The sequence below is a fragment of the Gymnoscopelus braueri genome (assembly GCF_963280865.1).
Source record: "Gymnoscopelus braueri genome assembly, chromosome: 22".
NCBI classification, from domain to species: Eukaryota; Metazoa; Chordata; class Actinopteri; order Myctophiformes; family Myctophidae; genus Gymnoscopelus; species Gymnoscopelus braueri.
The window spans coordinates 47,645,165-47,671,191 of record NC_137624.1 but is presented as its reverse complement, the minus strand read 5'-3'; the positions used below and the strand labels follow the sequence as shown (position 1 = coordinate 47,671,191).

Below are 26,027 nucleotides of genomic sequence, written 5' to 3'. Positions count from 1 at the left end.
CATGTGATCTATCCTCTCTCTCTCTCTCTCTCTCTATATAACATGTGATCTATCCTCTCTCTCTCTCTATATAACATGTGATCTATCCTCTCTCTCTCTCTATAACATGTGATCTATCCTCTCTCTCTCTCTATATATAACATGTGATCTATCCTCTCTCTCTATATAACATGTGATCTATCCTCTCTCTCTCTCTCTATATAACATGTGATCTATCCTCTCTCTCTCTCTATATATAACATGTGATCTATCCTCTCTCTCTCTCTCTCTCTCTATATAACATGTGATCTATCCTCTCTCTCTCTCTATATATAACATGTGATCTATCCTCTCTCTCTCTCTCTCTATATAACATGTGATCTATCCTCTCTCTCTCTCTCTATATAACATGTGATCTATCCTCTCTCTCTCTCTATATATAACATGTGATCTATCCTCTCTCTCTCTCTCTATATAACATGTGATCTATCCTCTCTCTCTCTATATAACATGTGATCTATCCTCTCTCTCTCTCTCTATATATAACATGTGATCTATCCTCTCTCTCTCTATATAACATGTGATCTATCCTCTCTCTCTCTATATAACATGTGATCTATCCTCTCTCTCTCTCTGTGCCTTGCCGTGGTGCAGGCTGCTCAGTAAGGAGGCGTGCAGCGTGTCTGTACGCATGAAGCAGGTTGAAGAGCTGTGAGTCTCTGTCTCTCCTCCATGTTGTTCTCCTGATGTCATCATCATCATCATCATCATCATCATCATCATCCTCCCCCCCCCGCTGCCCGCCAGAGGCTGACATTAAGCTCTGATCAGGCCTGTCATGTTAGGGTCATGTTAGGGTCATGTTAGGGTCATGTTAGGGTCATGTTAGGGTCATGTTAGGGTCATGTTAGGGTCATGTTTTTAATTAGTTTTTATTTAGTTTTTAATTAGTTTTCTCAGTGTTAAAAGGTAGTTGACAAACATTTATCGTCATAGTTTTAGTCGACTAAATCAACACTGCTTGACCTTTGGTGTTGATGCTTAAAGCAGTGACTCTGGCAGAGAACCAGAGTTACTTTACACTCTTTCATTCTCTCTCTCTCTCTCTCTCTCTCTCTCTCTCTCTCGCTCTCTCTCTCTCTCTCCTGTTCTAATCATTCTGTGGCCTGTTCTCCCCGTCACTGCCATCTTCAGTTTGCCAGTGGTATTACATTAGTACCCTCCCATCCCAAGGTCACGCATGGATGTCACACCATGCTCCATGTGTGTGTGTGTGTGTGTGTGTGTGTGTGTGTGTGTGTGTGTGTGTGTGTGTGTGTGTGTGTGTGTGTGTGTGTGTGTGTGTGTGTGTGTGTGTGTGTGTGTGTGTGTGTGTGTGTGTGTGTGTGTGGATTCCTGTGTTAATGATGTGGATTCCTGTGTTAATGATGTTGGTCTGAACGTAGATACTACAGTCAGCCACCAGTGGGCGGTCAACTTCACTAAATGTGCATATATGTCTGAACACCGTGGTTTAGGAAAATACTTGGCTCTGATTGGCTGTGTGAATTACATTCTTAGAGTACAGAGTGCATAATGTACAGATACATTTGATTGGCTTATGAAATATGATTTAAACATATACAAACAATATATATATATATATATATATATATATATATATATATATATATATATATGTATATATATATATATATATATATATATATATATATATATATATATATATATATATATATATATATATATATATATATATATATATATGTATATATATATATATATATATATATATATATGTATATATATATATATATACATATATATATATATATATATATATATATATATATATATATATATATATATATATATATATATATATATATATATATATATAATATAATTTTTTAAAAACATTTTCCAATGGACCACTACGTTAGAAACAATGTGTATTATTATTATAGATATGGTACTCTGTTGGAGCTGCTTAACAGTATTATTCATATTATTCATATTATTATAGATATGGTACTCTGTTGGAGCTGGTTAACAGTATTATTCATATTATTCATATTATTATAGATATGGTACTCTGTTGGAGCTGGTTAACAGTATTATTATTATTCATATTATTCATATTATTCATATTATTATAGATATGGTACTCTGTTGGAGCTGGGGGAGAAGCGTAAGGACATGCTGGAGAAAAGCTGTAAGAAGTTCATGTTGTTCCGCGAGGCCAACGAGCTGCAGCAGTGGATCAACGAGAAGGAGAGCGCTCTCACCAACGAGGAGGTGGGCTCTGACCTGGAGCAGGTGGAGGTCCTTCAGAAGAAGTTTGACGACTTCCAGAAGGTAAAGCTTTATTAGGCAGATAATCTGTGTAGACTTCCATAAAGTAAGGTTTTATTAGACAGATAATCTGTGTAGACTTCCATAAAGTAAGGTTTTATTAGACAGATAATCTGTGTAGACTTCCATAAAGTAAGGTTTTATTAGACAGATAATCTGTGTAGACTTCCATAAAGTAAGGTTTTATTAGACAGATAATCTGTGTAGACTTCCATAAAGTAAGGTTTTATTAGACAGATAATCTGTGTAGACTTCCATAAAGTAAGGTTTTATTAGACAGATAATCTGTGTAGACTTCCATAAAGTAAGGTTTTATTAGACAGATAATCTGTGTAGACTTCTATAAAGTAAGGGTTTATTAGGCAGATAATCTGTGTAGACAAACTGGTACAAAAAGGTAAGTAAACTGTGGAGATATAGAGTTCACTATGACTCAGACATGACCATATATAGAGTTCACTATGACTCAGACATGACCATATATAGAGTTCACTATGACTCAGACATGACCATATATAGAGTATATATGACTCAGTGTTCTCTCATTAACATAATGTAGGATCTGAAGGCCAATGAGTCTCGTCTGAGGGACATCAACAAGGTGGCGTCAGAGCTGGAGTCTGAAGGTCTGATGGCTGAGGAGGCTCCCATGGTCCAGGCTCAGGTAAACACTACACCCTACACACACAACACTACTACTACTACACCCAGTGTGCCTCTCTCTGGATATCTCACTCTCAGTCTAGATATCTCACTCTCAGTCTATCTCACTCCCAGTCTGGATATCTCACTCCCAGTCTAGATATCTCACTCTCAGTCTAGATATCTCACTCCCAGTCTAGATATCTCACTCCCAGTCTAGATATCTCACTCTCAGTCTATCTCACTCCCAGTCTAGATATCTCACTCCCAGTCTAGATATCTCACTCTCAGTCTAGATATCTCACTCTCAGTCTAGATATCTCACTCTCAGTCTAGATATCTCACTCTCAGTCTAGATATCTCACTCCCAGTCTAGATATCTCACTCCCAGTCTAGATATCTCACTCCCAGTCTAGATATCTCACTCCCAGTCTAGATATCCCACTCCCAGTCTAGATATCCCACTCCCAGTCTAGATATCTCACTCCCAGTCTAGATATCTCACTCTCAGTCTAGATATCTCACTCCCAGTCTAGATATCTCACTCCCAGTCTAGATATCTCACTCTCAGTCTATCTCACTCCCAGTCTAGATATCTCACTCCCAGTCTAGATATCTCACTCCCAGTCTAGATATCTCACTCCCAGTCTAGATATCTCACTCTCAGTCTATCTCACTCCCAGTCTAGATATCTCACTCCCAGTCTAGATATCTCACTCTCAGTCTAGATATCTCACTCCCAGTCTAGATATCTCACTCTCAGTCTAGATATCTCACTCCCAGTCTAGATATCTCACTCCCAGTCTAGATATCTCACTCCCAGTCTAGATATCTCACTCCCAGTCTAGATATCTCACTCTCAGTCTAGATATCTCTAGATATCTCACTCCCAGTCTAGATATCTCACTCTCAGTCTAGATATCCCACTCCCAGTCTGAAAGCTGATTGTATGACATTCTGTATAGTAGTGTGTATATCTGCCTGCCTCTTATATTTCATCATGATTTGTGTGTATGGGGTCCTCATCTTAAACAAGCGTAATGCTTAATGAGGGTTTCCAGTTTAGTAGACCTTGTATTGTGAATTTGTACTTCCATGTACTGTTATGTACTGTCATGTACTATTCTCATGTCTTTCTAAATAAACTACATCAATCAATCAATCAAATATCCCACTCCCAGTCTAGATATCTCACTCCCAGTCTAGATATCTCACTCCCAGTCTAGATATCTCACTCCCAGTCTAGATATCTCACTCCCAGTCTAGATATCTCACTCCCAGTCTAGATATCTCACTCTCAGTCTAGATATCTCACTCCCAGTCTAGATATCTCACTCCCAGTCTAGATATCTCACTCCCAGTCTAGATATCTCACTCCCAGTCTAGATATCTCACTCCCAGTCTAGATATCTCACTCCCAGTCTAGATATCTCACTCCCAGTCTAGATATCTCACTCCCAGTCTAGATATCTCACTCTCAGTCTAGATATCTCACTCCCAGTCTAGATATCTCACTCCCACTACACTGTCTCTCTGTATTCTATGATCCTATAGTTTACTGAGACACTACACTGTCTCTGTATTCTATGATCCTATAGTTTACTGAGACACTACACTGTCTCTCTGTATTCTATGATCCTATAGTTTACTGAGACACTACACTGTCTCTGTATTCTATGATCCTATAGTTTACTGAGACACTACACTGTCTCTGTATTCTATGATCCTATAGTTTACTGAGACACTACACTGTCTCTGTATTCTATGATCCTATAGTTTACTGAGACACTACACTGTCTCTGTATTCTATGATCCTATAGTTTACTGAGACACTACACTGTCTCTGTATTCTATGATCCTATAGTTTACTGAGACACTACACTGTCTCTGTATTCTATGATCCTATAGTTTACTGAGACACTACACTGTCTCTCTGTATTCTATGATCCTATAGTTTACTGAGACACTACACTGTATGTATTCTATGATCCTATAGTTTACTGAGACACTACACTGTCTCTCTGTATTCTATGATCCTATAGTTTACTGAGACACTACACTGTCTATGTATTCTATGATCCTATAGTTTACTGAGACACTACACTGTCTCTCTGTATTCTATGATCCTATAGTTTACTGAGACACTACACTGTCTCTGTATTCTATGATCCTATAGTTTACTGAGACACTACACTGTCTATGTATTCTATGATCCTATAGTTTACTGAGACACTACACTGTCTCTGTATTCTATGATCCTATAGTTTACTGAGACACTACACTGTCTCTGTATTCTATGATCCTATAGTTTACTGAGACACTACACTGTCTATGTATTCTATGATCCTATAGTTTACTGAGACACTACACTGTCTCTCTGTATTCTATGATCCTATAGTTTACTGAGACACTACACTGTCTCTGTATTCTATGATCCTATAGTTTACTGAGACACTACACTGTCTCTGTATTCTATGATCCTATAGTTTACTGAGACACTACACTGTCTCTGTATTCTATGATCCTATAGTTTACTGAGACATTACACTGTCTCTATGTATTCTATGATCCTATAGTTTAATGAGACACTACACTGTCTCTGTATTCTATGATCCTATAGTTTACTGAGACACTACACTGTCTCTGTATTCTATGTACTGTATGTGTTTACCTTGTTTACTGTAAGACATTGAATATGACACTTCATATTTTAAGAGTTTTATATTTAACCACTTGAACCCTAGCGTAGTGAACCCTGTTTCTGGGGGAGAACATTTGGCGAGAATAGACGATCTACAAGCTCACAACACGCTGCAAAACGGCGTGCTGTGAGCTTGCAGATCGATTTGGTGTAAGAGTAAAAAAAAAGAAAAAGAGGCGCCTCAGTACAGAGCCCTGGGGGACTCGGAATTAAGTATACAGGAATTAAGTATACAGGAATTAAGTATACAGCAGGGTTTAAGTGGTTCAAATCAAACAGAGTTTAATTTAAACCAGTGGTTCTCAACCAGTTTAATTTAAACCAGTGGTTCTCAACCAGTTTAATATAAACCAGTGGTTCTCAACCAGTTTAATTTAAACCAGTGGTTCTCAACCAGTTTAATATAAACCAGTGGTTCTCAACCAGTTTAATTTAAACCAGTGGTTCTCAACCAGTTTAATTTAAACCAGTGGTTCTCAACCAGTTTAATTTAAACCAGTGGTTCTCAACCAGTTTAATTTAAACCAGTGGTTCTCAACCAGTTTAATTTAAACCAGTGGTTCTCAACCAGTTTAATTTAAGTTATGAAATGAAAACTCGTCTTAGGATATAATAACATATAAAGGTAAGGAAAAGTCTGAAATGCTCCTTTAGGAAACAGCATGAAGTGGTTTCTGTCCGTTGCTCATGTTATAGGCATGTTTTTCCTGCCAGCCTGGTTGTTATAAATCATATGTTTTATGGTTTATAATGTCACATTCTTTTTTTTTGCATTTTGTAGCAACAAGAACTGCTGGGCTCCGCTCCTGGCAAGGTTGGAACGTTGGCATGCTTTAAATGAGCTGATTGTTAATCACACTGATTAGGGCTGAACAATGACTGATCACCATGTGACTCTAACATGTTCAATCTGAACAATGACTGATCACCATGTGGCTTTAACATGTTCAATCTGAACAATGACTGATCACTATGTAGCTTTAACATGTTCAATCTGAACAATGACTGATCACCATGTGGCTTTAACATGTTCAATCTGAACAATGACTGATCACCATGTGGCTTTAACATGTTCAATCTGAACAATGACTGATCACCATGTGGCTTTAACATGTTCAATCTGAACAATGACTGATCACTATGTAGCTTTAACATGTTCAATCTGAACAATGACTGATCACCATGTGACTCTAACATGTTCAATCTGAACAATGACTGATCACCATGTGACTTTAACATGTTCAATCTGAACAATGACTGATCACCATGTGGCTTTAACATGTTCAATCTGAACAATGACTGATCACCATGTGACTCTAACATGTTCAATCTGAACAATGACTGATCACCATGTGGCTTTAACATGTTCAATCTGAACAATGACTGATCACTATGTAGCTTTAACATGTTCAATCTGAACAATGACTGATCACCATGTGGCTTTAACATGTTCAATCTGAACAATGACTGATCACCATGTGGCTTTAACATGTTCAATCTGAACAATGACTGATCACCATGTGGCTTTAACATGTTCAATCTGAACAATGACTGATCACTATGTAGCTTTAACATGTTCAATCTGAACAATGACTGATCACCATGTGACTCTAACATGTTCAATCTGAACAATGACTGATCACCATGTGACTTTAACATGTTCAATCTGAACAATGACTGATCACCATGTGGCTTTAACATGTTCAATCTGAACAATGACTGATCACTATGTAGCTTTAACATGTTCAATCTGAACAATGACTGATCACCATGTGGCTTTAACATGTTCAATCTGAACAATGACTGATCACCATGTGGCTTTAACATGTTCAATCTGAACAATGACTGATCACCATGTGGCTTTAACATGTTCAATCTGAACAATGACTGATCACTATGTAGCTTTAACATGTTCAATCTGAACAATGACTGATCACCATGTGACTTTAACATGTTCAATCTGAACAATGACTGATCACCATGTGACTCTAACATGTTCAATCTGAACAATGACTGATCACCATGTGGCTTTAACATGTTCAATCTGAACAATGACTGATCACCATGTGACTCTAACATGTTCAATCTGAACAATGACTGATCACCATGTGACTCTAACATGTTCAATCTGAACAATGACTGATCACCATGTAGCTTTAACATGTTCAATCTGAACAATGACTGATCACCATGTGACTTTAACATGTTCAATCTGGGGACGCATCTGTGTCATTTTTACATTTCTTTGGCTATTCAAAAATAGCAGATATACAAGCTCATAGCACGACACAGAGTGCCGTGCTATGAGCTTTTATAATCTGCTTTAAAAAAAAAACTGTTAGGATTTCGAAGACATTTGTAAAACACCCAGAAGCAAAGATTTGAGATAAAATGTGCTTAAAAAAACAAACAAAAAAACAATATATATATATATATATATATATATATATATATATATATATATATATATATATATATATATTCAAAGATTTGCACAGCATTTTCACGATAAAAGAAATAGCAGATCTACAAGCTCATAGCATGGCCCTTGTTGCCGCGCTATGAGCTTGTAGATCTGCTATTTCTTTATATATACTTTTGTATATATGTATATATATATATATATATATATATATATATATATATATATATGTATGTATATATATATGTATGTATATAAAATAATGTTTATAGCTAAAAATCTAAGATGACACAGTATGCGTTCCCGGAGTGAATACATATGTAATATATATGTGATGTAAATACCATCAGTCACCATAGTGATATGTATATATATATATATATATATATATATATATATATATATATATACATACATGTAAATACCATCAGTCACCATAGTGATATGTATATATATATATATATATATATATATATATATACATACATGTAAATACCATCAGTCACCATAGAGTCTATGTTTAGTCTGATGATCCATGCTTGTAGATCACTGAATGTGTATTAATATATATATATATAAATATAAGTGTATAATTGCAGTTTAAATATCAACTGAAACTACAATCCCAGTGTCACTTAAAGAAAGTCATGTTGTTCAGCCCTAAATCTTATTCTCATTGTTTGCAGTTTTAAGCACATTTTATACGTATTAGAAAGGAATAGCAGATGAATGACAGTTCTTGTTTGTTCATTGAACAGGATGAAGCTGATGCAAAGAACACATCTCCATGGAAGGTACGTTTCTCTGAATACTGAAGCAGTGGACAGTTGTGTTGCTGTGTCAGACACCGTGCATGTGAAGTGTTTCATATCTTCATATCTTTCATTATAAAACACTTCTGCTGTCGTTTTCACGTCTCCTCTGGCCATTGGGTGCATCCCAGACAGTTTTTAAATAGCTTGATTTTACAAAATTGAGAAGGACAATATCAGTCACCAGAAGCAGAGACGTGTGTTTTAATGAGTCTAACATTCATTAGAAGGACAATATCAGTCACCAGAAGCAGAGACGTGTGTTTTAATGAGTCTAACATTCATTAGAAGGACAATATCAGTCACTAGAAGCAGAGACGTGTGTTTTAATGAGTCAACACAATGAACCAAAGGAGTTCTAATCATTTCCAGCACATTTACAACATGTGTCATAAGTTCAGTATTTGGAGGCTGGTGTGTTTATTTCTGCTCATGGTTATGGTGCTGACTTTCTCCCTTAAAGCTGCAATCCGTAACGTTCATGTTCCACCCGGGATTCGAACCTTAAACCTGGCTCAGTTGTACGACTGTCCAAAGTTCTATCTATAGCATTTTGACCTGCAGGCAGTACCACTGTCGACCAGTAGGTGTCCTACCACACCACAGCATCTCATCTAATAGAATCTAAACGTCTCAATAGGAGAAGATGTGTTCATTACATTCTATTAACATACTGTATCATACAGATGTGTTCATTACATTCTATTAACATACTGTATCATACAGATGTGTTCATTACATTCTATTAACATACTGTATCATACAGATGTGTTCATTACATTCTATTAACATACTGTATCATACAGATGTGTTCATTACATTCTATTAACATACTGTATCATACAGATGTGTTCATTACATTCTATTAACATACTGTATCATACAGATGTGTTCATTACATTCTATTAACATACTGTATCATACAGATGTGTTCATTACATTCTATTAACCTACTGTATCATACAGATGTGTTCATTACATTCTATTAACATACTGTATCATACAGATGTGTTCATTACATTCTATTAACCTACTGTATCATACAGATGTGTTCATTACATTCTATTAACATACTGTATCATACAGATGTGTTCATTACATTCTATTAACATACTGTACCATACAGATGTGTTCATTACATTCTATTAACATACTGTATCATACAGATGTGTTCATTACATTCTATTAACCTACTGTATCATACAGATGTGTTCATTACATTCTATTAACATACTGTACCATACAGATGTGTTCATTACATTCTATTAACATACTGTATCATACAGATGTGTTCATTACATTCTATTAACATACTGTATCATACAGATGTGTTCATTACATTCTATTAACATACTGTATCATACAGATGTGTTCATTACATTCTATTAACATACTGTATCATACAGATGTGTTCATTACATTCTATTAACATACTCTATCATACAGATGTGTTCATTACATTCTATTAACATACTGTATCATACAGATGTGTTCATTACATTCTATTAACATACTGTATCATACAGATGTGTTCATTACATTCTATTAACATACTCTATCATACAGATGTGTTCATTACATTCTATTAACATACTGTATCATACAGATGTGTTCATTACATTCTATTAACATACTCTATCATACAGATGTGTTCATTACATTCTATTAACCTACTGTATCATACAGATGTGTTCATTACATTCTATTAACATACTGTATCATACAGATGTGTTCATTACATTCTATTAACATACTGTATCATACAGATGTGTTCATTACATTCTATTAACATACTGTATCATACAGATGTGTTCATTACATTCTATTAACATACTGTATCATACAGATGTGTTCATTACATTCTATTAACATACTGTATCATACAGATGTGTTCATTACATTCTATTAACATACTGTATCATACAGATGTGTTCATTACATTCTATTAACATACTGTACCATACAGATGTGTTCATTACATTCTATTAACATACTGTACCATATCTTTACTGAAGTAAAAGTATCAATACTGCAATGTAGAAATACTCTGTAACAAGTAAAAGTCCGGCATTCAACATTTATATATATATATAAATAGTGACACATTGTGAGCTTGTAGATCGGCTATTTTCAAATAGCTTATGTATAAAATAGGGATAAAGTTAATGTATGTTTTATAATATAATAATTTATATCTGCAAAGTAACTAACGTTTTCAAATAATTGTAGTGGAGTAAGAGTAAAATTACAGACAATTGTAAATACTGAAGAAAGTAAAAATACTACGTTCATAGTTTAGCTGTGATCCTATAGTTTTATATATATATATATATAATATAATAATAAACTATATATATATAGTTTATTATTATATTATATATATATATATATATATATATATATATATATATATAGTTTATTATTTAGATAGTTCATGGTTTAGCTGTGATCCTAGTGTACTCAGACACAACACATTCTATGTATGTGTTTACTTTGTTAACTGTAAGTCACTCTGGATACAGAGCGTCTGATAAATGAATACATTGTAACATTGTAGTTATGGATTGCTGCTTTAAAGATGTGTGTGGTCTTTAGAGAAAGTCCTGCCTCTCACTGGTTGTGGTGTTTTCTGTTTTTTTCTTCTTTTCTTTCCTCTCTTCTGCCGTGTTCTGGCGACCTTTGACCCTAGAATGTACGTTTGGCTGTTCAAACAACGGCTAACTTTAATACCATCAAGGTAAGAGTCTGTTTAACTACTTTAGTCTGTTTGACTACTTTAGTCTGTTTGACTACTTTAGTCTGTTTGACTACTTTAGTCTGTTTGACTACTTTAGTCTGTTTGACTACTTTAGTCTGTTTGACTACTTTAGTCTGTTTGACTACTTTAATACCATCAAGGAAGAGTCTGTTTGTGGAGCGTTCCTTCTCTTCCTTACATCATCAGAAGAAGAAGAAGATGAAGACTGATGCATTCCTTGCTGTCAGGTGGAAACCTTGTTTGTCCAAAACCATTCCTTTCTTATTATAAAAAATACAAAATAATAAAAATAAAGTAGTGAACATTTAACTACTTCCGTGCAACACTCTTGTATGATGAAGTAGGACAATAATTAACGAAAAGAACAAACTATGGAGATATGAGGCTCCTGCCTGACAGCAACCATTTGTTATTATATATATAATATATCATATCAATATCATTATAAGATGACACCATTTCTGAAACCTGCCTACCAGTGACATCATCGATGGGTATGATGTCATTTCCCTTCCTGTACAGTCAGCATGCTGAAATAGAAGAATGGAGTTTAGAGATTAGTCTCTGATCCTGAATTTAACTGAATATGACGTCAGCCACATCTCTTATCATTTTAATTAGTAATACTGATCGTAAACGTATGTTTTCTCATGCCAATAAAGCCCATTGAATTGAATTAATACTGATCCCAGACGATGAAGGCATTGATATGAAGTCTCTAAAGCTGAGTGTACAGTGATTAGTGAACGCTTTTGTTGTGTATTTCTAGGAGCTGAACAACCGCTGGCGTTCCCTGCAGCAGCTGGCTGAAGAGAGGAGCAACATGCTGGGCAGCGCTCATGAGGTGCAGAGGTTCCACAGGTACTGAGGGACAGTGTTGGGAAAGTTCACTTTCTATATGAACTAGTTCAAAGTTCAGTTCACACATTTTTAAATGAACTAGTTCAGTTCATAGTTCATCATTCAAAATGTTACTAAAGTTCATGGTTCCAAAAATTCGTTTATAGTTCTTTTTTTTCTCCAATACGTTGCTGTGACCTATGATTTGTCAACATTATTGCCACAGCCCATATAGAACCACAGACAGCAATTATTGTATCCATTTTAACACTGAAACTATGTGTCATATTCATCTTATTCATCTCATTTAGCTCGCTGGCTCTGCATTGTTGTGATGACGCATTTGTTAGTGCAACAGTCAGGGAGGTGGTATAGTATAGTAATAGAATGATGCATTAATTTATAAAGCGTATATAGGTGGGCCTGGCTGTATCTATATACACTATGCTCTATAGATACTAAAGACTAATGATGTAACTGTACTACTCAGGGATGCTGATGAGACTAAGGAGTGGATCGAGGAGAAGAACCAGGCTCTGAACACTGACAACTACGGCCATGATCTGGCCAGTGTTCAGGCTCTGCAGCGCAAGCATGAGGGCTTTGAGAGAGACCTGGCTGCCCTGGGCGACAAGGTGAGCTTTCTGTTAAAGACAGACCCATCTCAGTCATTTGGATTCCATTAGAAGCCGGCATGTCCTAAGCATGTCACACACCTAAAATAGCAGATCTACAAGCTCAGGTGAAAGGGCCTTTCTGTGTGGAGTCTGAATGTTCTCCCCGTGGCCCCTATAGGGTAGGTAGTAATCTCTCAAGAACATATTCTGCTCTGCGTTTGAATCTGTCGGGGGGGGTTCGTCATATCGCGTACGCACTGGCCTACAAGTGGGCGTGCCTTCAGATCAGGAAGCAGGCCGCGCTTTACCCAATCAAATGTAGTGGGCGGGATTTACGTGTCCGCCGATCCTTCCCCACCAGAAACAAACCCAAACTCATTTAACAATAGCGTCCTCGAAGCAGACAAAACCACGGAAAGATATTCACATTTTAACTTGCTCTTTCATCATAGAAACAAGTGGGCTTATAACCAAAACCATCCATGTTCTCTGGGAGAAGTGGTGTTAGTGTTCCGTGTAGAAATATTGTTAGTGGGAATGAAAACATAGTCGCACCACCGGAAGTGAAAGGCTGAAGGCAGACCAAAACCCTGGTTTCCTTGCGCACGGGTGCTACGTCAACTTCCTCCCAGAGCCAACTGAGATAGTAAAAAACAGCAGAGGGCGCTGTTTTTCCTTTTCATTTGGCGATGGGTTCCCAGATTGGGTAGGTAGATACCCTCACAAAAACATGCAGTAATCCTGGTCTCTATACCGCCTCCCCCTGGTCAGCCCCGGCCTGATGGAGAGGAAAGGAACTGGTTGGAATAACGTGTTCCTTCTATGCGCTACGTCCTATTGGGGAAACTCCCCTGTCAGGTGATAAGAAGGCGTGTTAGCTCTCATGCATTGAAGGCTCAGCTCTGGGCTCTCCCTAGGCTGGCAGAGGGAGTGTAGCGCCCAGGATTACTTAGACAATTGGCACTGGGTGAAGAAAATGGGGTTGCAAAATCGTGGGATAAAAATGTTTGATCTACAAGCTCACAACGTGTCATGTTGTGCCCAGGACAGGTGAACCATAGTAACCTCTGTGTTGTGTCCAGGTGAACTCTCTGGGGGAGACGGCAGAGCGTCTGATCCAGTCCCATCCCGAGGCCGTAGACGACATCCAGGAGAAATGCACTGAGCTGAACACAGCCTGGAGCAGCCTGGTGGGACGAGCCGACCAGCGCAAGGACAAGCTGGGCAACTCTCACGACCTGCAGCGCTTCCTGTCTGACTTCAGGTGAGGGAAAGAGAGAGAGAGAGCAGAGGGTTTTACAGCTCTAATCAGGTGGCATGTTGTGCAGGTGAACAACAACAACAACTAAAACACCCTGGACAACGCTCCACATGTCCTAGACTCTTCTCTCTTCTCTAAAACACTCTGGACAACGCTCCACATGTCCTAGACTCTTCTCTCTTCTCTAAAACACCCTGGACAACGCTCCACACGTCCTAGACTCTTCTCTCTTCTCTAAAACACCCTGGACAACGCTCCACACGTCCTAGACTCTTCTCTCTTCTCTAAAACACCCTGGACAACGCTCCACACGTCCTAGACTCTTCTCTCTTCTCTAAAACACTCTGGACAACACTCCACACGTCCTAGACTCTTCTGCCTTCTCTAAAACACTCTGGACAACACTCCACACGTCCTAGACTCTTCTCTCTTCTCTAAAACACTCTGGACAACGCTCCACATGTCCTAGACTCTTCTCTCTTCTCTAAAACACCCTGGACAACGCTCCACATGTCCTAGACTCTTCTCTCTTCTCTAAAACACTCTGGACAACACTCCACATGTCCTAGACTCTTCTCTCTTCTCTAAAACACTCTGGACAACGCTCCACATGTCCTAGACTCTTCTCTCTTCTCTAAAACACCCTGGACAACGCTCCACACGTCCTAGACTCTTCTGCCTTCTCTAAAACACCCTGGACAACGCTCCACACGTCCTAGACTCTTCTGCCTTCTCTAAAACACCCTGGACAATGCTCCACATGTCCTAGACTCTTCTCCCTCCTGGCTCCCAAACTGTGGAATAAACTACTCATTGCAGTCAGAAGAGCTGTTGTCCCATTTTCATAGATGCAACTCTTAAGACTCCACCTCACTCCCTAGCTCTCTCTGACCCGTTATCACCTATTTTGATAACGGGTCAGAGAGTTATGCTAGTTATACTAGTTATACTATGCAGACATGTGTTGGTCACTTGTTCTCATGTGTTGTGTTGTGTTGCTTTGTTTTATTTCCATTTGTTTTGCTTCACCACAAATGAATGTTATTTATCATGTTGGTTAGACTGATGCTAGGTTTGATGTTTATCATGTTGGTTAGACTGATGCTAGGTTTGATGTTTATCATGTTGGTTAGACTGATGCTAGGTTTAATGTTTATCATGTTGGTTAGACTGATGCTAGGTTTGATGTTTATCATGTTGGTTAGACTGATGCTAGGTTTGATGTTTATCATGTTGGTTAGACTGATGCTAGGTTTGATGTTTATCATGTTGGTTAGACTGATGCTAGGTTTGATGTTTATCATGTTGGTTAGACTGATGCTAGGTTTGATGTTTAGCATGTTGGTTAGACTGATGCTAGGTTTGATGTTTATCATGTTGGTTAGACTGATGCTAGGTTTGATGTTTACCTGGTATTCCAGTTTCTTTGCACACATGTGACCGTTTAGTCGCTTGTTGACTAGAGTTCATGTCATTTACTCTGATTTCTCTAGATAAGAGTGTCTGCTAAATTGTTACTTTATTTATGATTCCACAGAGATCTGATGTCCTGGATCAATGGCATTCGAGGACTAGTTTCCTCTGAAGAGTTGGCCAAGGACGTTACTGGAGCCGAGGCACTTCTAGAGAGACATCAGGTAGGTCTTCTAGAGAGACGTCAGGTAGGTCTTCTAGACAGACATCAGGTAGGTCTTCTAGAGAGACGTCAGGTAGGTCTTCTAGAGAGACGTCAGGTAGGTCTTCTAGAGAGACGTCAGGTAGGTCTTCTAGAGAGACATCAGGTTTTAGAGAGACATCAGGTAGGTCTTCTAGAGAGACATCAGGTTTTAGAGAGACATCAGGTAGGTCTTCTAGACATACACCAGGTAGGTCTTCTAGACAGACACCAGGTAGGTCTTCTAGACAGACACCAGGTAGGTCTTTTAGAGACATCAGGTTTTAGAGAGACATCAGGTAGGTCACTCATTCCACACATCAGTGGCATCATTTTAGTCCTTTAATCATAACGGAAAACTGGCAGAAAAAGACATACTGTATGTACAGGATTAGGTGTAGATATCTATAACAGGGTTAGGTATAGATATCTATAACAGGGTTAGGTATAGATATCTATAACAGGGTTAGGTATAGATATCTATGACAGGGTTAGGTATAGATATCTATAACAGGGTTAGGTATAGATATCTATAACAGGGTTAGGTATAGATATCTATAACAGGGTTAGGTATAGATATCTATGACAGGGTTAGGTATAGATATCTATAACAGTGTTAGGTATAGATATCTATAACAGGGTTAGGTATAGATATCTATAACAGGGTTAGGTATAGATATCTATAACAGGGTTAGGTATAGATATCTATAACAGGGTTAGGTATAGATATATATAACAGTGTTAGGTGTAGGTATCTATACCTAACCCTGTTACTCATGAACCCTTTAACTCATGAATCTCAGTGTCAGTGTCACACCCGTCTCTCTGGTCTTTAACTCATGAATCTCCATAGGGTCAGTGTCACACCCGTCTCTCTGGTCTTTAACTCATGAATCTCCATAGGGTCCGTGTCACACCCGTCTCTCTGGTCTTTAACTCATGAATCTCCATAGGGTCCGTGTCACACCCGTCTCCCTGGTCTTTAACTCATGAATCTCCATAGGGTCAGTGTCACACCCGTCTCCCTGGTCTTTAACTCATGAATCTCCATAGGGTCCGTGTCACACCCGTCTCCCTGGTCTTTAACTCATGAATCTCCATAGGGTCAGTGTCACACCCGTCTCTCTGGTCTTTAACTCATGAATCTCCATAGGGTCCGTGTCACACCCGTCTCTCTGGTCTTTAACTCATGAATCTCCATAGGGTCCGTGTCACACCCGTCTCTCTGGTCTTTAACTCATGAATCTCCATAGGGTCCGTGTCACACCCGTCTCCCTGGTCTTTAACTCATGAATCTCCATAGGGTCCGTGTCACACCCGTCTCCCTGGTCTTTAACTCATGAATCTCCATAGGGTCAGTGTCACACCCGTCTCCCTGGTCTTTAACTCATGAATCTCCATAGGGTCAGTGTCACACCCGTCTCTCTGGTCTTTAACTCATGAATCTCCATAGGGTCCGTGTCACACCCGTCTCTCTGGTCTTTAACTCATGAATCTCCATAGGGTCCGTGTCACACCCGTCTCTCTGGTATTTAACTCATGAATCTCCATAGGGTCAGTGTCACACCCGTCTCTCTGGTCTTTAACTCATGAATCTCCATAGGGTCCGTGTCACACCCGTCTCTCTGGTCTTTAACTCATGAATCTCCATAGGGTCCGTGTCACACCCGTCTCCCTGGTCTTTAACTCATGAATCTCCATAGGGTCCGTGTCACACCCGTCTCCCTGGTCTTTAACTCATGAATCTCCATAGGGTCAGTGTCACACCCGTCTCTCTGGTCTTTAACTCATGAATCTCCATAGGGTCAATGTCACACGCGTCTCTCTGGTCTTTAACTCATGAATCTCCATAGGGTCCGTGTCACACCCGTCTCCCTGGTCTTTAACTCATGAATCTCCATAGGGTCAGTGTCACACGCGTCTCTCTGGTCTTTAACTCATGAATCTCCATAGGGTCCGTGTCACACCCGTCTCCCTGGTCTTTAACTCATGAATCTCCATAGGGTCAGTCTCACACCCGTCTCTCTGGTCTTTAACTCATGAATCTCCATAGGGTCCGTGTCACACCCGTCTCCCTGGTCTTTAACTCATGAATCTCCATAGGGTCAGTCTCACACCCGTCTCTCTGGTCTTTAACTCATGAATCTCCATAGGGTCCGTGTCACACCCGTCTCCCTGGTCTTTAACTCATGAATCTCCATAGGGTCAGTCTCACACCCGTCTCTCTGGTCTTTAACTCATGAATCTCCATAGGGTCCGTGTCACACACGTCTCTCTCTGTCTTTTTACAGGAGCATCGCACAGAGATCGACGCCCGCGCCGGCACCTTCCAGGCCTTCGAGCAGTTCGGCCAGCAGCTGCTGGCCCGCGGCCACTACGCCAGTCCAGAGATCCAGCAGAAGCTGGAGGCCCTGGACCAGGAGCGCGCCGACCTGGAGAAGGCCTGGGTCCAGCGCCGCATGATGCTGGACCAGTGCCTGGAGCTACAGGTGTGTGAAGCTCTAGAGAGCCAGACTATTTTTAACTATGAGGGGGACACGTTAAAACGTTACCACGTTGAACTGAATAGCTCTATGAGGAGACGACAAGATTCTCACAACTCATCAACTTTCTGACGGCTGTCCCAGCCAGATGCACGACGGCATCCACTGCCTAACTATACAGTATAACCTCCTGTGAGTGAGTAGTGGTCTATCATTTATTGCCCTAACAGGTCAGCTGTCAGCTGATTAGAAAATGTGTTCAAAGTCTGCAATTGATTATTGAGAAACCATTACGTACGCAGTGACGCAGCATGCGCAAATGGTAATTAATGTATTTGTGCCAGATGACCCTGCTGCTATATAAAATGTGTATATTACTCGTTCATCATGGTTCATGTTCAAATAGCTCAATCCAAAATATAATGCTGTAGGCCTAAGTGTTAGGGTGTATTTACGCACCTGCTTGCAATTAATGCATAAACATAATTATGACCGGTGTTTTTATCAGATGTCCGATAAATTTGAATCATTCCGGACATTAGGACCGGCACATTAAAATCCTAGCGCGACCCCTGATCTATATATAATGACATCCTGCACTTAAATCTACATTCATTCAAACTCCTTACTCTGAATGATCATTACATCCTGATATTATAATATATTATTAATTATACCAGGTGAACGGGTACCAATGGTATTTGCTACCACACTGTCCTACTAAGTATAAAGCATGCTCTAATTTACATTTGGGGGATATCTGTCACAATAACAACATATGTACTAGATGTACATAGACATAGACATAGACAGATGTTCTAGACATTCTAATGATCACCCAAAATAATATTACAGGCATTTGACTTACTTTTTGTGAGGAATCCTGTCCAGTGAAAAAGAGATTTTTCTTACTTCAAGGAAGTTTCCTGCCTCTGTGGGGGGTATTTAATTTATATGCAAATATCCTGGCCAATGGCATTGCAAGACTAAACAATAGGATCCAATGATGATGTTTTGGTGAAAAAAGAAAAGGAAAACAAATGATTTATACCCTTAATCTGTGTGTCTCTCAGCTGTTGAACAGGGACTGAACAGGGTTATAGATGATATAATGTCTCTGTGTGTCTCAGCTGTTTAACAGAGACTGAACAGGGTTATAGATGATATAATGTCTCCGTGTGTCTCAGCTGTTTAACAGAGACTGAACAGGGTTATAGATGATATAATGTCTCCGTCTCTCTCAGCTGTTGAACAGGGACTGAACAGGGTTATAGATGATATAATGTCTCTGTGTGTCTCAGCTGTTTAACAGAGACTGAACAGGGTTATAGATGATATAATGTCTCCGTGTGTCTCAGCTGTTTAACAGAGACTGAACAGGGTTATAGATGATATAATGTCTCTGTGTGTCTCAGCTGTTGAACAGGGACTGAACAGGGTTATAGATGATATAATGTCTCCGTCTCTCTCAGCTGTTTAACAGAGACTGAACAGGGTTATAGATGATATAATGTCTCCGTCTCTCTCAGCTGTTTAACAGAGACTGTGAGCAGGCTGAGAACTGGATGGCGGCCCGTGAAGCCTTCCTGGCCAGTGACGATAAGGGCGACTCGCTGGACAGCGTGGAGGCGCTCATCAAGAAACACGAGGACTTTGACAAGGCCATCAATGTACAGGTCAGCCATACATTCTATGTTATTCTGTTCTATGTTATTCTATTCTATATTATTCTATTCTATATTATTCTATTTTATATTATTCTGTTCTATATTATTCTATTCTATATTATTCTATTCTATATTATTCTATTCTATATTATTCTATTTTATATTATTCTATTCTATATTATTCTATTCAAGGCCGTCAGCCATACATTCTGATGCTCATTGAAGGGTTTAAAATCAGGAAATCATCTGTGTAATTTTAAATTGAGATAAAATGCATTATTTTATACTTAAAAATCATGACAATTTGTGCAAATCTTTGAATATATATATATTTTTAAAGCGAACATTTTTAACTTCAAATATTTCAAATCCATATCATTTTGGGGGTCCTTGACATGAAAAAGTTTGAGAACCACTGATATTGCACCATAGGTCTAAGAGTTAGGATTAGTAGACTTTGTAGAATGGGCCTACAACCGTTACCAACTGATTTTAACCCATTAACTTAATGTTAATGGGTTAAAATCAGTTGGTAACGGTTGTTATATTTGATATAAAATATACTAAACACACATGACTCTTTAATAATAATAATAATACCGGTAATAATAGTAATAATAATAATCATATGTCATGGCTCTTTACAGGAGGAAAATATCTAATACATAATAATAATAATAATAATAATCATATGTCTCTTTACAGGAGGAAAAGATCTAATACATAATAATAATAATAATAATAATCATATGTCTCTTTACAGGAGGAAAAGATCTAATACATAATAATAATAATAATAATAATAATTATATGTCTTTACAGGAGGAAAAGATCGCAGCGCTGCAGTCTTTTGCTGACCAGCTGATTGGAGCTGACCATTACGCCAAGCCTGACATTTACAACCGTCGTAATGAGGTGTTGGACAGGTATGAAATATTATGAATATTAATATTCACACACCTCTGGTGAGGTCATTAGCATAAACCCTGTTTTATTTATATGTGATAATAATATGTATTTAACATCTTTCAAAAACACTATTTCAAAGTACGTTTTGGACAAAATAAAGTGAATGAAGATATTTGAGCCTGTGAGCAGGGGTTAGATGTTGTAGGTGTGAGGCCAAGAATAGTAAAGGCCCTAGTATGCTTCCTTGAGAAACGCCACAGCTCACTGGGAGGGGACAGGGTTCTGTTCACCTCCACCACCTGTTCTCTCCCCTCCACATAGGATCATCCAGTTCACTGATGTGCTCTCAACCTCCACATAGGATCACATCCAGTTCACTGATGTGCTATCAACCTCCACATAGGATCACATCCAGTTCACTGATGTGCTATCAACCTCCACATAGGATCACATCCAGTTCACTGATGTGTTATCAACCTCCACATAGGATCACATCCAGTTCACTGATGTGCTACAACCTCCACATAGGATCACATATTACATTACAGTCATTTAGCAGACGCTTTTATCCAAAGCGACTTACAATAAGTGCATTCAACATAGGTAGGGAACGAAAACTACTAATCACCAGAAGTCTTTAGAGCATTATCTGCAAAAACAAGCAACCAAGAGTATACCTAGCGCTAAGGTAAAAGTGCGATATATCAGCTACCTATTTCCTTAAACAGATGAGACAAAATAGCTAAATCAAATGAGCATGAGCTAAAACAAATAAGTGAATCGACTAAACAAGATCCAATAAACAATCCAATAATCCAATAAACAATACAGCAATAGAAAACAAGCGTTCGTACAACTAGTTAACAACAAGTAGGTCAGGCAGAGAGGAAGGGTAGTGTTTCCTGAAGAGGTGAGTTTTCAGCCTGCGGCGAAATATGGGCAGTGACTCTGCTGTCCTAACATCAGTGGGAAGTTCATTCCACCACTGTGGGGCCAGAACAGAAAAGAGTCGTGACCGTGTGGATCGGCCAGAAGGACCCTTGAGTGACGAGGCAATCAGTCGCCCCGAGGTGGCAGACCGAAGTGGTCGGGCAGGGGTGTAGGCATCGACCATAGCCCGGAGGTAGGAAGGAGCTGTTCCTTTCACTGCCCTATAGGCTAGCACCAGGGTTTTGAACTGGATGCGAGCCGCTACGGGGAGCCAGTGTAGAGAGCGGAGAAGGATGGTTGTGTGACATACAGTTCACTGATGTGCTACAACCTCCACATAGGATCACATCAAGTTCACTGATGTGCTATCAAAACCCATTGCTTTCAGCGTATTAATCAGTATGGAGTGGTTTACGGTGTCAAAAGCCTTTTGGAGGTCCAGCATGACCATGCCGCAGTATTTGCGTCCTCCTCATGTTTGAAGTGGTCGTTCAAATAAGAGTAGGCAGGTGTCAGTGGAAGTGGTGTTGAGTTCACTGCTATACTTTATGTGAACTATGTTCAGTTCTATGTTCTCTATCACACATAGTTGTCTCCGCCAGGCCGAAGGCATGGTGAGAGAGTATGTTTTACCCCCCGTCCGTCCGTCCGTGTGTGTGTGTGTGTGTGTCCGTCCGTGTGTGTGTCCGTCCGTGTGTGTGTCCGTCCGTCCGTGTGTCTGTCTGTGAACAGCTAATCTCCCACACTGTTGGCCCGCTCGCTCTGAAACTGTGCACACACAGTCCCTGGATGCCAATTCAGAACCTCTGCCCCAAATGTTTCACATAGCCCTGTTATAGCGCCACCAGGAGGCCGATTTGTGCAAAACCCATTTACTCCTACAGATTTTATCCAAACGTCATGCAAATCGGTACACAGTATCTCTATAGTCATGTGATCAACACGGATCTGTCCGATTTCCCATATTCCATCCTCATTGGCTAAGGCTGGCTTCCAAAGTTTGCAGGATTGGTCCGTTTTGAACAAAATGCCTCAAATCATGAATGCAGCTTGCAATTTCCGTGAAATCACACGCACATTCCCCCTAGGCCGAGGAAGAAATGCCACCCTTTTCACATTGGCCTGTTATAGCGCCACCAGCAGGTCTAATTTAGCAAAACACATTTTTGGAACAAAATGCCTCAAATCATGAATGCAATGTCTGATTGCCGTGAAAAGCCTAAGAAGAAATGACACCCTTTTCACATTGGCCTATTATAGCGCCACCAGGAGGCCACAATAACGTACCTGACCTGGCGGAGACCTGTGCCCCGAGGAGCACTTTTTCTAGTTCAGTTCTATGTTCTCTATCACACATAGTTCAGTTCAGCTGCTATGCTCTCTTTCACACATAGGTGGCGCCGACTGAAGGCCCAGATGATCGAGAAACGCTCCAAGCTGGGAGAGTCCCAGACTCTGCAGCAGTTCAGCAGAGATGTGGACGAGATCGAGGCTTGGATCAGTGAGAAGCTGCAGACAGCCACCGACGAGTCTTACAAAGACCCCACCAACATCCAGGTACCCCCCCCCCCCCCCAATACAATGACCCCACCAACATCCAGGTACCCCCCCCCCCCATACAAAGACCCCACCAACATCCAGGTACCCCCCCCCCCCCCAATACAAAGACCCCACCAACATCCAGGTACCCCCCCCCCCCATACAAAGACCCCACCAACATCCAGGTACCCCCCCCCCCCCCAATACAAAGACCCCACCAACATCCAGGTACCCCCCCCCCCCCAATACAAAGACCCCACCAACATCCAGGTACCCCCCCCCCCCAATACAAAGACCCCACCAACATCCAGGTACCCCCCCCCCAATACAAAGACCCCACCAACATCCAGGTACCCCCCCCCCCCAATACAAAGACCCCACCAACATCCAGGTACCCCCCCCCCCCAATACAAAGACCCCACCAACATCCAGGTACCCCCCCCCCAATACAAAGACCCCACCAACATCCAGGTACCCCCCCCCCCCCAATACAAAGACCCCACCAACATCCAGGTACCCCCCCCCCCCAATACAATGACCCCACCAACATCCAGGTACCCCCCCCCCCATACAATGACCCCACCAACATCCAGGTACCCCCCCCCCCATACAAAGACCCCACCAACATCCAGGTACCCCCCCCCCCCCCAATACAAAGACCCCACCAACATCCAGGTACCCCCCCCCCCCATACAAAGACCCCACCAACATCCAGGTACCCCCCCCCCCCCCAATACAAAGACCCCACCAACATCCAGGTACCCCCCCCCCCCCCATACAAAGACCCCACCAACATCCAGGTACCCCCCCCCCATACAAAGACCCCACCAACATCCAGGTACCCCCCCCCCCCAATACAAAGACCCCACCAACATCCAGGTACCCCCCCCCCAATACAAAGACCCCACCAACATCCAGGTACCCCCCCCCCAATACAATGACCCCACGAACATCCAGGTACCCCCCCCCCCCCATACAATGACCCCACCAACATCCAGGTACCCCCCCCCCCAATACAAAGACCCCACCAACATCCAGGTACCCCCCCCCCCAATACAAAGACCCCACCAACATCCAGGTACCCCCCCCCCCAATACAAAGACCCCACCAACATCCAGGTACCCCCCCCCCCAATACAAAGACCCCACCAACATCCAGGTACCCCCCCCCCCCATACAAAGACCCCACCAACATCCAGGTACCCCCCCCCCCAATACAAAGACCCCACCAACATCCAGGTACCCCCCCCCCCAATACAAAGACCCCACCAACATCCAGGTACCCCCCCCCAATACAAAGACCCCACCAACATCCAGGTACCCCCCCCCCCCCAATACAAAGACCCCACCAACATCCAGGTACCCCCCCCCCCCAATACAAAGACCCCACCAACATCCAGGTACCCCCCCCCCAATACAAAGACCCCACCAACATCCAGGTACCCCCCCCCAATACAATGACCCCACCAACATCCAGGTACCCCCCCCCCCCCAATACAAAGACCCCACCAACATCCAGGTACCCCCCCCCCATACAAAGACCCCACCAACATCCAGGTACCCCCCCCCCCAATACAATGACCCCACCAACATCCAGGTACCCCCCCCCCAATACAAAGACCCCACCAACATCCAGGTACCCCCCCCCCATACAAAGACCCCACCAACATCCAGGTACCCCCCCCCCCATACAAAGACCCCACCAACATCCAGGTACCCCCCCCCCATACAAAGACCCCATCAACATCCAGGTACCCCCCCCCCATACAATGACCCCACCAACATCCAGGTACCCCCCCCCCATACAAAGACCCCACCAACATCCAGGTACCCCCCCCCCATACAAAGACCCCATCAACATCCAGGTACCCCCCCCCCATACAAAGACCCCACCAACATCCAGGTACCCCCCCCCCATACAAAGACCCCACCAACATCCAGGTACCCCCCCCCCATACAAAGACCCCATCAACATCCAGGTACCCCCCCCCCATACAAAGACCCCACCAACATCCAGGTACCCCCCCCCCCATACAAAGACCCCACCAACATCCAGGTACCCCCCCCCCATACAAAGACCCCACCAACATCCAGGTACCCCCCCCCCATACAATGACCCCACCAACATCCAGGTACCCCCCCCCCATACAATGACCCCACCAACATCCAGGTACCCCCCCCCCCCCCCAATACAAAGACCCCACCAACATCCAGGTACCCCCCCCCCCCCCAATACAAAGACCCCACCAACATCCAGGTACCCCCCCCCCCCATACAATGACCCCACCAACATCCAGGTACCCCCCCCCCCCCCCCAATACAAAGACCCCACCAACATCCAGGTACCCCCCCCCCCCATACAATGACCCCACCAACATCCAGGTACCCCCCCCCCATACAAAGACCCCACCAACATCCAGGTACCCCCCCCCCCAATACAAAGACCCCACCAACATCCA

The 26,027-nt window shown here is 41.3% G+C and overlaps 1 protein-coding gene across 7 annotated transcripts in view; it reads left to right on the top strand.

Moving 5' to 3' along the window:
* Positions 1-26,027, top strand: part of sptan1 (spectrin alpha, non-erythrocytic 1) — a 146,380-nt gene that overhangs the window by 79,538 nt on the left and 40,815 nt on the right. For 4 of the 7 annotated variants that reach the window (XM_080418795.1, XM_080418792.1, XM_080418794.1 and 1 more), the window contains 13 exons: positions 2,139-2,337; positions 2,894-2,998; positions 6,459-6,491; positions 8,858-8,893; positions 11,601-11,648; positions 12,439-12,530; positions 13,000-13,144; positions 14,209-14,390; positions 15,925-16,024; positions 18,333-18,530; positions 20,054-20,200; positions 21,014-21,117; positions 23,425-23,587. In XM_080418795.1, coding sequence (XP_080274921.1) covers positions 2,139-2,337; positions 2,894-2,998; positions 6,459-6,491; positions 8,858-8,893; positions 11,601-11,648; positions 12,439-12,530; positions 13,000-13,144; positions 14,209-14,390; positions 15,925-16,024; positions 18,333-18,530; positions 20,054-20,200; positions 21,014-21,117; positions 23,425-23,587 — 1,552 coding nt within the window. The remainder of the gene's footprint in view (positions 1-2,138; positions 2,338-2,893; positions 2,999-6,458; positions 6,492-8,857; positions 8,894-11,600; positions 11,649-12,438; positions 12,531-12,999; positions 13,145-14,208; positions 14,391-15,924; positions 16,025-18,332; positions 18,531-20,053; positions 20,201-21,013; positions 21,118-23,424; positions 23,588-26,027) is intronic. The other 3 variants (XM_080418796.1, XM_080418797.1, XM_080418798.1) reach the window with 3 other exon arrangements.